Source organism: Tiliqua scincoides, unplaced genomic scaffold (genome assembly GCF_035046505.1).
Source record: "Tiliqua scincoides isolate rTilSci1 unplaced genomic scaffold, rTilSci1.hap2 HAP2_SCAFFOLD_46, whole genome shotgun sequence".
Lineage (NCBI taxonomy): Eukaryota > Metazoa > Chordata > Lepidosauria > Squamata > Scincidae > Tiliqua > Tiliqua scincoides.
Window position 1 is genome coordinate 222860 of NW_027101644.1, and position 15538 is coordinate 238397.

Consider the following 15538-nt stretch of genomic DNA (forward strand, 5'->3'; position numbering starts at 1 on the left):
GCGTGCGCAGGGCTGCCGCCGCCGGAAGGGGCGGCGCAGGAGCGTCCGGCGGAGGCCGCGCGCTCTGCACCCGCTCGGGAGCCGCGCCGCCGTCTCGCAGGGGCGCGATGGCGGAGGAGAAGAAGCCGAAGCCGAGCCTGGCGCAGCTGCCCGCCGAGTCGGCGAAGGCGATGGCGGAGGCGCTGGGCGTGGGGCAGGTGCCCGAGGAGACCTGCCAGCTGCTGGCCGACGAGGTCAGCTTCCGCCTCAAGGAGGTCGCGCAGGTGAGCCCGCCGCGCCCCGCAGCCCCCCGCCCGCGCCCCGCGCCCCGCGCCCGCCCGCACTGACCCGCCGCTCCCGCAGGACGCGCTGAAGTTCATGCGGATGGGCAGGCGCCGCAGCCTCAGCACGGCCGACGTGGACCTCGCGCTCAAGCTCAAGAACGTGGAGGCGAGTGCCGGGGCGGGGGAGGCCGCGGGGAGCCCGGCTGCCGGGGCGAGGCTCCGGGAGAGCGCTGGAAAGGGCCGCGGGTCCTGCCTCCGCGCTTGCGGGCAGCAGGGAGCGCAAGGAGCGGACGAGGCCCGGACCCGTCCACGAGGGGCTTCGCCCCGCAGCTGAGGAGCCTCGGGGAGCGCCGCTGATGGGGGCGCGTCCTTCGGGGCTCCCCGGCAGGGCCTGGCCACCGGTGGTCTCAAGCAGCTCCTCCCCCCCGCCCCTTGCAGCCGTTGTATGGGTTCCACGCACAGGAGTTCATCCCCTTCCGCTACGCCAGCGGCGGAGGACGCGAGCTCTACTTCTACGAGGAGAAGGAGGTGGACCTGAGCGACATCATCAACACGCCTCTGCCCCGAGTCCCTCTGGACGTCTGCCTCAAGGGTGAGCAGGAGGCTCCTGGAGTGGCTTGGTGGGCAGACCGCTGCCTGGAGGAGAGCTGGAAGGCGTCCTCCTGCCTTGCACAAGGCTGGCAAGGGAGGCCCGTCCCCTCAGGGGAGCGCTTTCCCCTGGAGAAAGACGTCTAGCACAGTCAGAGTCGGGCCCTGTTATGCCCCAGTGGGGAAAGCTGAACCAGCAGGAAAGATCATAGACCTCAAAAAGTAGCTGAGGTGCATCCTACAGTTGCTTTCCCAGTAAAGCACATGCAGTGATCAAGTAAGGGCCCTGAGAGTGAAAGTGAAATTGTTTAAGCTACCAGTGCAAAGTCGTTGATGTCATAAATCTCAATCAAGCCAAATAATAAAGCCCTCCTAAACTCTGCCTGCCCTGGACTGACAGCTGAACGGGTGCTTAGAAGAGAAGCAGAAGTGCGGAAAGATAATCTAAGATGAAAGAAGAGTAGCAAGAGTTGCATTAAAAGGAACAGGAAGGCCTTTCTGGGGTCTCGGAAGAAGCACCAGGCTTGAGCAAAAACTGCTAAAAGGCGAGAAGCTCCTCTTCCTTCTCTGGATACCTCCTTTGTTTCTTTGCTCCCTGTTCAGTCCATCCACTCTGTATTGTTTTGTGTTGAGCAAGTAGTGCAAGACCCACTTTGGACCCACCTCACCCTTCCTGAATGAGGCCCCCTTTGTTTTCAGTTTCCCGGTAGAAATCACAGTGCTGTCAACTTTTCTCCAGGTGCCTAACTGGAAGAGCTGGACTGTTGTACTCTCAGGATCGCGGCTGCCACTTTCACCTTTGTGGTATGAGCCACAATCCATGTGTCCCTCACTGGTTGATTGGGGCAGCCTTGTCTTTGCCACTTGCTTAGCTGGTAAAAAAAATGTCCGACTGTCCCGTCCACGTGCATTTGTCTGCTTGAGAAACCAGCTCTTCTTTAAAATGGCACACTTGGTGTCTTTCACAGGAAAATGGGGGGGGGGGATCAAGGCTCCCTTTCCTCCAGATCTTCCACTCTTGGCATGACTTGCCTGTTCTAGGCCCGCAGGGCTGGGGCGCACCAAGACCACCCGGAAGTGTGCAGGCGCCATCGCTGCCCTCACTGGCATGTGCTGTGGTTTGCTTGCCTTCCCCCCCAACTGGCTTCATGCTCTCTTTGTCTGTTTCAGCTCACTGGCTGAGCATTGAGGGAGTCCAACCAGCCATTCCTGAAAATCCGCCCCCAGGTGAGCGGCAAAAGCTGATGTTCCTTTTCAGAAGGTGTCCTGCTAAATGGGGGGTGGAAAACCCGTGGAAAAACAGCTGCCTCTGTGCTTCACCACTGAGCTCAGCCTGCCTCTTCCTTCCCCAGCCCCCAAAGAGCAGCAGAAGGCAGAGGCCACCGAGCCCCTGAAGGCTGCCAAGCCTGGCCAGGAGGAAGAGGGCGCCCTCAAGGGCAAAGGGCAAAATGCCACTGCCTCGGATGGCAAAGGTCAGTTGGAGGGGCTTGTGTGAGCGTCTGTGTACTCTGGAAGCTGCTCTGCAAAGCAGCAGAGAAGGCTTGAAGAGAAAGACTGGCAACGTGGCGTCTCCCCCACTGAAGTGGGAAAAGAAGCAGTGAGGGTGGCCATGGGATGTGCTTTGTGGCCAGAGCAAAACCCTTCTACGGCTTCCTTCTGAGGGCTGCGGGAGACTGTCCTGGGAGGAGAGGTGTATCCAGCGGCTTCTGGGGCCGAGGCGAGCTCCTGGTGGCCGCAGGACATGGCAAGACAGAAGGGTGACGCATAGTTCTCCTGATCTGCCCTCCTCCCCCAGGCAAGGAGAAGAAAGGCCCTCTCCTGGAGGCAGCCCCTCTGAAGCTGAAGCCCCGCAGCATCCATGAGCTCTCAGTGGAGCAGCAGCTGTATTACAAGGAGATCACCGAGGCCTGCGTGGGCTCCTGCGAGGCAAAGCGGGCGGTGAGTGAGGCCTGATTCAGGGGAGCCCAGTTCAACTGGCGCAGCCCCCTGCCCTTGGGGCGCGGTGGGCGAGTAGCGTCGCTGCAGCCTTGGTGTCCCTTGGCACTTGCAGCCCACTTGCCTGCCTGCCAGGAACCAGAGGCGGCTGCAGGGAGGGTAGGCTCTTGCATAGCTAGCTGTGGCCCCCCCTCCTCACCTTCCTCTCCCCCCCCCCAGGAGGCACTGCAGAGCATCGCAACAGACCCCGGGCTGTACCAGATGCTGCCACGCTTCAGCACCTTCATCTCAGAAGGGGTAAGTGGGGGGGGGATGGGGTGCTTCCTCAGAACTCTGACTGGAGGGGCTGGCCCCCCTCCTCACTGTCTGTTCCAGTCCTTTGCACTTTTGCTTCTCTGGTCCCCCTTCCCTTGCAGGCACCATAGCAGGTCTTCCAGGGCTTAGGCTGCCCTGAGTAGTTGCTTATTGACGCTTCCCACTGAGGCTGGGTCCCCAACCTGCTTTGCCCAAGGTCCTGCTCTCTGGAAGAGGGCTCCTTATGAACATAAGAACAGCCCCACTGGATCAGACCATAGGTCCATCTAGTCAGCTTCTTGTTTCTCACAGTAGCCCACCAAATGCCTCAAAGAGACCCGCATCCTGGTGCCCTCCCTTGTATCTGGCATTCTAAGGTCACCCATTTCTAAAATCAGGAGGTTGCACATACATATCATGACTTGTAACCCTTGATGGACTTTTCCTCCAGAAATGTTTCCAATCCCCTTTTAAAGGCATCCAGGCCAGATGCCATCACCACATCCTGTGGCAAGAAGTTCCACAGACTAACTGCACGCCAAGTAAAGAAGCATTTTCTTTTGTCTTTCCTAAATCTCTTAATACTCAATTTTAGTGGATGTCCCCTGGTTCTGGTGTTGTGTGAGAGGGAAAAAATATCCCTCTATCCACTCTATCCTTGCCATGCATAATTTTGTATGTCTCAATCATGTCCCCCCTCAGGCGTTTCTTCTCTAGGCTGAAGAGGCCCAAACACCATAGCCTTTCCTCATTCTCGAGGAAGGTGCCCCAGCCCAGCTCATCTCAGTCGCTCTCTTTTGCACCTTTTCCATTTCCACTTTGTCTTTTTTGAGATGTGGCAACCATAACTGGACACAATACTCCAGGTGTGGCTTTACCTTTGATTTGTACCATGGCATTATAATATTAGTTGTTTTGTTCTCAAATGATCCCAAGCATAAAATTAGCTTCCTTCACCCCACCCCATGATCTCTATCCTGATCTGTCACAGACCCCATCAGCCCAAATGTGAAGCCCATATTTGATTTTTTTGTCCCAATGTGCATTACTTTGCACTTACTTATTTGGAAAGGCACCTGCCATTTTGCTACCCATTCTGCCAGTTTAGAGAAATCCTTCTGGAGCTCCTCACAATCTCTTCTGGTCTTCATCACTCGGAAAAGTTTGGTGTCATCTGCAAACTTGGCCACCTCGCTGCTTAGACCTGTCTCCACATCATTTATGAACAGCTTGAAAAACACTGGTCCCAGGACAGATCCTTGGGGCACTTCGCTTTTCACCTCTCCTCTGAAAACTGCCCACTGATACCACTCTGTTTCCTGGTCCTCAACCAGTTCCTAATCCATGAGAGGTCCTGCCCTCTAGTTTCCTGAATGGAGTTTCCTCAGCAGTCTTTTATGAGGGACCGTGTCAAATCCAGATATATAATAATAATAATAATAATAATAATAAAACTTTATTTTTATCCCACCCTTCTCCCTAACGGGACCCATATCCCATATATAATATCCACTGGATCTCCCACATCTATATAAGAACAGCCCCACTGCATCAGGTCATAGGCCCATCTAGTCCAGCTTCCTGTATCTCACAGCAGCCCACCAAATGCCCCAGGGAGCTCACCAGATAACAAGAGACCTCATTCTGGTGCCCTCCCTTGCATCTGGCATTCTGACATAGCCCATTTTCAAAATCAGGAGGTTGCACATGCACATCATGGCTTGTAACCCGTAATGGATTTTTCCTCCAGAAACTTGTCCAATCCCCTTTTAAGTTTTAATTTTTTGCCCCAATGTGCATGACCTTACACTTACTGACATTGAAGCTCATCTGCCATTTTGCTGCCCAGTCTCCCAGTCTGGAGAGATCCTTCTGGAGCTCCTCACAATCACTTCTGGTCTTCACCACTTGGAAAAGTTTGGTGTTGCCTGCAAACTTAGCCACCTCACTGCTCAACCCTGTCTCTAGGTCATTCATGAAGAGGTTGAAAGGCACCAGTCCCAGGACAGATCTTTGGGGCACACCACTTTTCACCTCCTTGCACCCAGAGGCAGGCAGGGCTGGGCAGAGCTGCAGCTTCCCTCCGTTTCTAGGTATGAAGGGGGAGCTAGAGACCCCCTCCTGAGAGGGCATGTGCCTGCAGGACGCTCTGGGCTCAGTTCCTGTCCTGGTGGCACATGCCAGTCCAAGGGGCCAGGAACTGCTTCCTCCCTTCACTCCCTGGTTCCCTGGACTGGGAAACATGTCCTCAGGAACACAGGAAGTTTTCCAGTAACCAGGCATTATTGGGAGAGGGGAGTTCACTGCTTGTGCCTGATCTCGTGAGCCTGAGTTGGTTCACCCAGGAATGCGAAGTCTGCTAGGCTGACAGCCGTAGGAGAAATGGGGAAAAAGAGGTTCCTGATCCCTGGCTGGAACTCGGCTGGCCACAAGCACCTTCTCCCTGTGCCATGTTGGATTGGCAGCCTTGCCGGGGGCCTTTCGTGGGGGCCTTTCCTGGCGCCATGCCAGGGCGGGGTGCCAGGTGTATTGGGGAGGCTGGTCTCCCAGGCATCGCTTGGGGCAGACTGACTGCTCTCGTGCATGACTTCTTGGGGGGGATACGGCAGCGTTGGGGAGTGGCGGGTGGGAGGAGGCTCAGAGCCGAGGCTGAGGGGAGCACCGGTTGGCTTTGCTTCCTGGGCAAGGGAGCCCCAACAGAGACCTCTTCCTGGGGCGAGGTTGTTGGGCTTAGCCCCCAAGCTGGCCTCTTCTCTTCCCCAGGTCCGTGTGAACGTTGTGCAGAACAACCTGGCCCTCCTCATCTACCTCATGCGGATGGTGAAGGCCCTGATGGACAACCCCACCCTCTACCTGGAGAAATACGTGAGTGGCGAGTGCTGGGTCGCCTGCCTGGTCTGTCCCAGGGAGGGGGAGGGAGCTCAGCGGACCTGCCCCACTCACGCCCAGGGTCGCGCTGTCTCCCCCTGCGCCAGCTGCACGAGCTGATCCCTGCCGTCATGACCTGCATCGTGAGCCGGCAGCTCTGCCTCCGGCCAGACGTGGACAACCACTGGGCCCTGCGCGACTTTGCTGCCCGCCTCATAGCCCAGATCTGCAAGAACTTCAGCACCACCACCAACAACATCCAGTCGCGCATCACCAAAACCTTCACCAAGGTAACGGGAGGGGGTGGCAGTGTGCAGTGGGGAGGTTTCAGCAGGAGTGCCTGTCCAACCGCCCTTCCTGACCCCCTCTCCCTGCCCAGAGCTGGGTGGATGAGAAGACGCCGTGGACCACGCGCTACGGATCCATCGCTGGCCTTGCTGAACTCGGGCATGATGTGAGTAGCGCAAGGCTGCCCTGGGGCGTGCTGGGAAGGCCCATCTGGGTTTCGTGGGGCTGAGCCCGTGTGTTCCTCTTATCTCCCCCCCCCCCGCAGGTAATCAAGACCCTGATCCTGCCACGGCTCCAGGTGGAGGGGGAGCGTGTCCGGGCAGTGCTGGAGGGGCCAGTGGTCAGCAACATTGACAAGATCGGGGCCGACCACGTGCAGAGTCTCCTGCTGGTAGTTGCGGGGCAGGGCATTCCAGCCTGCATGATGGGGGAGGCAGGAGGAGGACCCTGGTCCTTGGGGGTGGAGGCAGCAGCTGCTGCGTTGTGGGGGCCTTGCTCTTTCAAGGTGGCTCAGGAATACAGGTGAGTCCACAGGAGGGGCAGCACAAAGAGGCAGCCTGATGGCCTCGGGCAGAAAGAGGAGTGTTCAGCTGGGTCGCCCCAAGGCCTGGCACGGTGGGCAGGGGGTGCATCTGTGCGGCTTGCCCACCTCCTCCTCCCTGAGAGCACTTTCTCTTCCCCACCCTGCAGAAGCACTGCGCTCCGGTCCTGGCCAAGCTGCGCCTACCCCCTGACAACCAGGAGGCCTATCGGGCAGAGTATGGGGCGCTGGGCACCCTACTCTGTTCCCATGTGGTCAAGGCCCGCGCTCAGGCAGCCATGCAGGCTCAGCAGGTGAACCGCACCACCCTGACCATCACCCAGGTAAGGGCAGCCCCTCCCCCCTTGCGGCCAGCATGGCGCGCTGCCCCTTTCTCCCTGCCCTGCCCGTGTTGTTGGTCTCTCCTCTCCAGCCGCGCCCCACGCTGACGCTGTCTCAGGCTCCACAGGGGGTCGGCAGTGCCTCCCGCGCCCCCAGCATCATCAAAGTGCCCAGCTCCATCACGCTGCCTGTTCAGAGCCTGGTCTCGGCCCGCCCAGCGACCCCCACGCAGCCTTCCCCACCCCCAACCAAGTTCATCGTCATGTCCTCCGCCTCGGGCACCTCCACTTCTCAGCAGGTAGGAGAGGGGGCTGCAGGGGGAGGGGCAGGTCACTCGCCCCGGGTGACTGACACTGCCCGCTTCCTCTCCTGCTCCCAGGTGATCACCCTCAGCGGGGCCTCAGCTGGCACGTGCACCTCCCCGGTCACCACCACCGTCTCCAGCACCCAGCCACTGGTGAAGCTGGTCTCGGGGGCGCAGGCAGCCCCCAGTCCCCCTGTCTCGGCCAGCGTCCAGAAGTACATTGTGGTCTCCCTGCCCCCGGCTGCTGAGGGCAAGGGGGGCGGTGCCCAGCTCTCGCCCTCCTCTGCCCCACCCGGCCTGGCCCTCTCGTCCTCCACCAGCATCAAGCAGGAGCAGAGTGACAGCCCCCAGCCGCCTGCCACCAGCACCTCCGCGGCCACTGCCTTCCTCACCAAGGCCAACGGTGTGCAGGGAGGCCTGGTGCCAGAGTCCCCTCAGCCTCCTCTCTGAAGTGCTTGTGCGACATGGTGGTGGCAGCCCCCCCCCCGCAGGCCCTGTGAAGGTGTCAGGGGCCCCTGCTGGCTGGGCCTGTCCCTCTGCCTGCTGGCTGTGGGGGAAAGGGATCGACTTGTGCCAAGGGGGAAGGATTGTGCTGGGCTGTGTGTGGGGCAGGAGGGAGGCGGGGCCTCCGTTTCTGGAAGAGGAGTGACTTCCAGCTGCCCCTGCTCCGCAATGTACCTGCATCTTGTCTCCAATAAAGTTTGGTCTCCTACCTCTGTGTGTGCGTCCGTCCGTCCCCCGCCCCCGTGTGTGGCATGGGGGCTGGGTGCAGGCAGCAGCCAGCAGGTGCTTCGTGGGGGAGGGGGAGAGCTCTGGGGGGAGGGTGTCTGGCCTGCAGCCCCCTGCAGGGGTGCTGGGGAGGTGGGCTGCGGACCTGGGAGGCTCCTCCTCAGCGTCCTCACCCTGCCAGCCCGCTTCCACGCGGCCATCCTTGCAGCCAGGGAGGCTGGGGGGGGCGGGCCTCCGGACCGGTTGTGCCGCCAGCAGCAGAGCCAGGCTCGCGACGGCAGCAGCAGGTCAGGGCGGGGGGGGGCGGACCTCGGGGCAGCTGCCGCCCGCGACACCCACTCCGGGCTCCTCTAGAGCAGCGGCTCCTTTATTGACCGACCCGCGACCGCCTCCTGCCTCCAGCGGCCTTCTGCGACGGGACGCCGCTGGCCCGCCGGCTGTGGCTCTCTCTGGGCGCCGCCGTCGAGGGGCGCCCCGGGGCCCTGCCCATCACGCAGTGCAGCCAGCGGGCGTCGTAGACCACCTGGCCCAGCGGGGCGTCGCTGTCCTCCGCGGCGGGCGCCAGGAGACCTCCTTCGGGGCCGGGGCGCGGCGAGCAGAGCATGATCCTGGCCGGCCGGGCTGGGGGCGGGCGCCCTCCCGGGGAGACGGAGCGGCAGCGGGGCACCCCCCGCACGGTGGCCCCGTCCAGCCAGGAGCTGGAGTGCTCCGAGCCCGCGGCGGCGGCTGCGCGGCACAGTTGCCGGAGGCTGCTGCTCTCGCTCTCGCTGCCGCGGTGGCCTCCGCCCACGCCTGTCTGCGTGCCTTTGTGCGCCCGTCTCCAGGCCGCGCCCCGGGGGCGCGAGGCGCAGCGGCAGGTGCTGTTGGCTCGCTCGGTCCGACGGCTGTCGGCGGCTCCTGCGGGAGGCACAAGGGGAGGCTGAAGCTCGCGCCCGCCGCTCTCCTGCCGTAGGGAAGGGCCGGGCTGCGCTCCGCACGTGCTCAGAAGCACGGGGTTCGAGCGAGCGACTCGCGCCTCTGGCTGCTGCTGCAGGACGGGGGGGGCACACGCACCTCTGGGTCCCGAAGGGCTCTCCCCGGGAAGTTCGGCAGTTGCCCCGCCCGACTCCCCCTCGCGGGCCTCCCGGCGCACTGAACTCCGCGGTCGTCGAGGCTGTGGGCGGAGCTGCGGGTGGAAGGAGAGTGGTCAGTGGGGGGCCGGGGCGCCTCTGGCTGGGGCTGGCCGCGGCGTCCTCCGGCGGGCGGGGGGCGTCGGGGCTGGGCCGGGTCAGGCAGGGACCCGCGGCCTCACCAGGGAGAAGGCGTGGGCGGCGACGCAGAGCAGCACCAGGCCCCCCAGGACCTGGGTCGCCAAGGTCCCGACCTCCGGGCAGGGGCCACGCGGCTGCGGCGAAGACATGGCCGGGACTGGGGCGGGCGGCGGCGCTCGAGCCGCGGGAGCGGAGGCCCTTGTGATGCGGCTGTGAGCTCACGGCGGGGAGGGGGGGCCGGGCCTCTCCGGCGGGGCGGGGGGCGCTTCCCGGAGGCCAGCGAGAGCTCCTCCCGCCCCCACCCCGCCGTCTGCTCCCCGCCCAGGTCGTGCCATGCAGGAGGCCGAAGCCCTTCGCAGGCCAGCGGCTGAAGCGACGCTGCCTTCAGCAACGGAGCCTCTTCGAGGACCCGAGTTCCCGGCCACGCCCGCCTGCCTCTTCTACCGCCGCGACCCCCTGGCAGCGGTCTCCTGGAAGCGCCCCGGGGTGACGGGGTCTCCTGGAACTTCTCAGAGCGGGAGGGCCGGGGGGATGCTGTCGACCCACCGCGGGGGGCTGTGCCGTGCCTGCAGGAGGGGCCTCGTTCCGAGCAGCCCCCTGCTTCTCCCGTTCCCCAGGAGCTGTGCCTCCCGCGGGGGCTGGAAGACGGCAGCCGGGGGGGGGGTCTTGGAGCCTGAGCTCGGAGAAGCAGTTGTGCGGCGCCTCCTGGAGGGTCCTGCTTCTGTGCGCTCGCCACGGCGGCCTCACCCACGGGAGGAGCGTGCCGCTGGCTTGAGCTGTGCGGCTTGGCCGCCCCCCTTACTCTTCCTCCTCGTCAGCCCCGGGGATCAGCCCGCGGGACCTGCACCAGGGCAGCCCCGGCTGCCGCCTCCTGCCTGGCCAGCGAGCCTGCGGTGTGGGGGGCGCTCCCCGCCCGCCCCCTCCCTCCAGCCTTCTGCGCTGCGTCCCACCCTCTGGCGTCTGGCTTGGCCAGCTGTTCTCTGCACTGAACCCACAAGGCGGCTCAGGGTGTCTCTGAGCGCGTGCAAAGTGCCCCCTCGCTGCCAGCCTGCTCCTGCCCATTTGCGTTGCTTATCCTGAGCTGAGAGTGCCTGTGAACATAAGAACAGCCCCTCTGGATCAGGCCATAGGTCCATCTAGTCCAGCTTCCTGTATCTCACAGCGGCCCACCAAGTGCCCCAGGGAGCACACCAGATAACAAGAGACCTGCAAGGCCTCCTGGGAATTGTAGTTAAGAACATAAGAACAGCCCCACTGGATCAGGCCATAGGCCCATCTAGTCCAGCTTCCTGTATCTCACAGCGGCCCACCAAATGCCCCAGGGAGCACACCAGATAACAAGAGACCTGCAAGGCTTCCTGGGAATTGTAGTTAAGAACATAAGAACAGCCCCACTGGCTCAGGCCATAGGCCCATCTAGTCCAGCTTCCTGTATCTCACAGCGGCCCACCAAATGCCCCAGGGAGCACACCAGATAACAAGAGACCTCATCCTGGTGCCCTCCCTTGCATTCTGACATAACCCATTTCTAAAATCAGGAGGTTGCACATACACATCATGGCTTGTAACCCGTAATGGATTTTTCCTCCAGAAACTTGTCCAATTCCCTTTTAAAGGCGTCCAGGCTAGACGCCAGCACCACATCCTGCGGCAAGGAGTTCCACAGACCAACCACACGCTGAGTAAAGAAATATTTTCTTTTGTCTGTCCTAACTCTCCCAACACTCAATTTTAGTGGATGTCCCCTGGTTCTGGTGTTATGTGAGAGTGTAAAGAGCATCTCCCTATCCACTCTGTCCATCCCCTGCATAATTTTGTATGTCTCAATCATGTCCCCCCTCAAGTGTCTCTTTTCTAGGCTGAAGAGGCCCAAATGCCGTAGCCTTTCCTCATAAGGAAGGTGCCCCAGCCCCGTAATCATCTTAGTCGCTCTCTTTTGCACCTTTTCCATTTCCACTATGTCTTTTTTGAGATGCGGCGACCAGAACTGGACACAATACTCCAGGTGTGGCCTTACCATCGATTTGTACAACGGCATTATAGTATTAGCTGTTTTGTTCTCAATACCTTTTCTAATGATCCCAAGCATAGAATTGGCCTTCTTCACTGCCGCCGCACATTGGGTCGACACTTTTATCACCCTGTCCACCACCACTCCAAGATCTCTCTCCTGATCTGTCACAAACAGCATGTGGAGCAGGCCAGGGCAGGAGTGGAGCTTCTGTCTCTGTGGGGTGCGAGTTTGTGCTGCCTGTAGCGGGACAGGAATTCCTTAAAAGCCAGCCGGGCGGAGACCTGCCCGCGAAGTTGTGGAATGGGGAAGTGAGTGCTTGGTTTGGGGGAAGTGGCCCCGTGGCCCACCTGCCCCACTCCGCCTGTGCCTGCTGCCCTCTCTGGGAAACAGGGCAGCCCTTGGCTGAGGAGGCAGGGAGTCTCTGAACTCTTTCCAGGAGGGTGAATTCCCACCCTGAGAGCAGAAGAGGTTGCAGGCAGTGGGGGGAGGGCAGCAACAGAAAGACGGCCTTCCGGAAACCCCCAGCCAGACAGGCAGCAAAGGTGCCGCCTGGTTCAGCTTCCTTCCCTGCCCAGAGCGATGTGTGGTCACAGCCTGCACAGAATCTCAAGGCCCCCAAGCAACTCCAGCAATGAGGTCCTTGGGAGGTGCCCCCAGAACTTTGGGCCACTCCAACTGAGCAGCACAGGTGGGAGGCTGTCCAGCCCAAGGGGTGGGTGTCCTGGGCAAGCCCCCGCGGACTGTGCTGTGGCTCCCAATTCCCCCTCCCACAGCGTGGGGAAGCAGCTCCATTTCCTTGCTGTCAGATGCCAGTGCGGATCGTCACTGGGCTGTGCCCCAGACGGCCGCATGCAGAGCGGCAGAGCCGTGTGCCGGGCACAGGGGTCTGGGGGTCTGGAGAGGCCGGTCTCCCAGTGCCAGTGCCGCGTCCTCCTTCGCCAGGCGTCGGGGTCTGTGGCCGCCTCTGCTGCCCTCCTGCTCAGGGAGGGTGAGCGTTAACTCGCCTGTCAGAGCTGGCCAGCTGCAAAGTCCTTGTGCTCATTTTGCTCCCCAGGTGTGTCTGTCCATCTCCCTCCTCTGCAGGAGCAGCAGGTGCCGCACCTGAAGCCTGCTCAGACCCTCCCTCAGCCTGCCCCTCTGGGACTCTCTGGGGCTGCCTGTGCCACTCAGAAAGAAGGCTCTGTCAAGCTGGGCTTCTGCTCAGCTGCCGCAGAAAAGGCTGACTCGCAGCTGAAGCTTTGCAGTGGTGAGGCGGCCAATGCCGTGGGCAGCAGCCAGCAGGGGAGATCCCCTGCCCCCCACGGCTGGAATAATCGTCCTGCTGGGATTTCTGTGGCTTGAACTGGCCTATCTAGCCATGCTGATCCGCGGCCTCTCCAATGCTGTCCTGCCTCCCCCACGGGTGATCCCCCGTGAGCAGGACTTGAACCCACGGCAGCCACAGAAATATGGTGGCATCTTCTGCTTCTGGCGATGGGGTCACTGGGTGGAGGTCTGCGTGGATGACCACCTGCCCTGCCAGGATGGACAGCTCCTCTTCTGCCGCTCGACTGACCCCGCGGGTTCTGGAGCGCCCTGCTGGAGAAGGCCTACGCCAAGTACTGAGGGGAGCGGGGTGTGTGGCCAGGACTGTGCCTCTGTGGGGGGAAGGTGATGCCGAATGAGCAAGTGTCCCACAAGTCATCGCTGGGGGCTGCCCGTAGTGACCTGGCCCCACAACTGGCGCAGGGGTGTCTCTTTCCTCATGCCTGCCTTTCCCACTTCCCCTGGCCTGAGGAGAAGCCGCTTCTAACTCACAAAGGGGGGGGGGAATGCAGAGAAGAGGGCATTGTTTTGCTTTTCCAAGGGGGGGGAAGCATCTGGAGAGAACCAGGCTGGACTTAGTGATTGGTTTACGTCCTTGGCCCCCCCAGCCCTGCCAGGCAGGTGTCCTGGGACTGCTGGGCCAGCAGACTGCATTTCTCAAACATTTCCCTGCTGCAGCTGTTTCCGAGGAAAGGTGGGGAAGATTGTAACAAGGAGGAAGTGGGACAGGCTGGGATGGGGGGAGAGACGGGGCTGGGGCTGCGGCTGGGGAGGGCCGCAGCTCATCTTTATGGAGGAGAAACCAAGAAGGCTGGGAAGCAGAGCAGCCCTGGGGCTTTGCAGGGACCCCCTTTGGGGATCCGCCCCAGGTGACTGCACACTCCCCCAGCTCATTGCAGCCTCTCTCTGGCTGGCCAGCAATTGGGGGCGAGGAAGATGCCAGGAGGCGGCTCCTGCTGGAGGGCCCCAGCAGCCCACCTCCAAACCCAACACGCCCAGCCAGCAGCCTGCCCCGCAGGATTTCCCAAGCAGGAGTGGCCAGGTCCAGCACCACACATACCCCTTCCAGACTCCTCTCCCTTGGGGCCACCACTGAGAAGGCCCTGCGGAGCCTCCCGCTCCCATCCCGAGTGATGCCAAGAAGTGCATTTGAAAGCACACCCAGCAAGCCCTGGGTGAGAGTGGTACTTCTTCCAGCTGCAGGCCCCTCCTCTCCCCCTTTCTCCCACCCCCAGGTTGAATGGCTGCTGGGGGGGCACCAACATGGCTGAGGCGCTGGTGGACTTCACAGGGGGCATCTCTGAGCCGCTGGCCCTGACTGAGGGCAACTATGGCGCAGATGCGGGGAGGTGGAGGCAAAGCTCACTGCCAAGCAGCGCTCATCAGCTGCTCCATCCCGGTGAGGAGGGGGGCATAGACATGGTGAGGGAGGGCCCGGACCTGATCCTCACAGCCCCTCCCTTTTGAAGAAGGAAGAGGAGGGGAAAGCTGGAGAGCTGGAACTGGTGGGGGGAGAGGAGAGGAACAACATGGCAGACCAGAATGTCCAACTCTTCCTCCGAGGTGATGGAGCACTGGAGCTACTCACCTGAGCGGGAGATGTTTCCATCCCGCCTTCAACTCAGGACCTCCTGTTTAAGCCAGTGGACCTGCAGCCCTCTTTTTCTCTTCCCCCCCATAGTGCGCACACCCCTTTCCTTCCCACCTCCTGCCCTCCCCTCCCCCCACAGTTCTCACAGAATGAGCCTCCAGAGTGTTCTGTCAGTGGCCAGCCAGGTTCCAGGTAGGAAGCCCATAAGGAGGGCACAGGAGTATTTCAAGGTGGAGCTGCTGCTAACCATGGTGGATCCTTTTGGCTGCCCCACCTGGTAGCAGTGGGTAGTCTTCCCCTCCTCCATGCATTGGTCTAATCCGTTTCAAAGCCCCCCCCCCCCTTCACAGTGTCCTGACAAATTAAGTTCTGCATAGAGCGCAAAGCTCTATAGGGGAGCTATCTGCTCCATAGGGGAGAGGCTGTGCTGGGTCACACCGTGGGGGGGTCTGTCTGCAGGAGCGCGTGGCCTCTGGGACCCCAAGTGCCTCTGGGAACTAAGTGCCAGGTAAGGCACTGCGAGTTTAGCATCTGGGCAAGGGGAAGGCAAGTGGACCTCTGAGTTTAGGAGAAGGAGAAGAGGAGGAGGAGAAGGAGAAGGTAAGTGTACTCTTTCTAATTCTTTGTCTTTCTAGCTCCTTGTCTTCTAACTTTAACTTTTAATCAACCTTAAAACAACATTGAAATTTAGCTGCACCTAAGGGAGCACCTAATCTAACCTAAGGAAGGGAATCTAAGGTCCAGTGAGGGGGGGAACAGGAGCTAGGTGAGGGCAATAAAAATAAATATGTAGCTGTGTACATAGGTCTACTCTGAGCAGGAACAGAGTCCTACTCGTAAGAGCCCAAGGGTCAGGCACTTGGGAAAATAAATAAAACAAAGGAGGAGAAAGTGGAAAGCAAGTTTTTCTACTTTGTTTTAAATTAACTCTATACATAACCCAAGTTAAACTTAATCTAAGTTAGAACATAACCTAAACAGTTCAGTAAATTGGGACACAGGATCCAGGTGAGAGCAATAAATAATTAAACAAACACACAAACTCAAATAAAAACTAGTTTGAGGTTACAAAAATAACAGCCCAGCCTAAGAGAACGGAACCAGGAGGGTAAGAACCTAGGAAGGGCCAGTTCCCAACCACCAGGCAATCTAGCCTAGTCCAGTAATTTAGCATCACCCCCTTTAGGAGGTGATAAGAGCCCCATTAGGCTAATCCAAGCAACCCATTCAGGGGCCTGCAGAGTGGA

General features: G+C 60.5%; 1 protein-coding gene across 2 annotated transcripts; it reads left to right on the top strand.

Moving 5' to 3' along the window:
* Positions 1-29: 29 nt before the first annotated feature.
* TAF6 (TATA-box binding protein associated factor 6) lies at positions 30-8114 on the top strand. Of its 2 annotated transcripts, XM_066611052.1 has the most exons (14): positions 30-263; positions 343-429; positions 702-855; positions 2022-2078; positions 2204-2323; positions 2647-2789; positions 3006-3083; positions 5844-5945; positions 6056-6238; positions 6328-6402; positions 6502-6627; positions 6927-7100; positions 7190-7396; positions 7478-8114. In XM_066611052.1, the coding sequence occupies exons 1-14, from the start codon at positions 108-110 to the stop codon at positions 7850-7852; spliced, it is 2037 nt and encodes a 678-aa protein (XP_066467149.1). In that variant the 5' UTR covers positions 30-107; the 3' UTR covers positions 7853-8114. The 2 variants fall into 2 exon arrangements, with proteins under 2 accessions (XP_066467149.1, XP_066467150.1); XM_066611053.1 differs by lacking the exon at positions 343-429.
* Positions 8115-15538: the final 7424 nt, after the last annotated feature.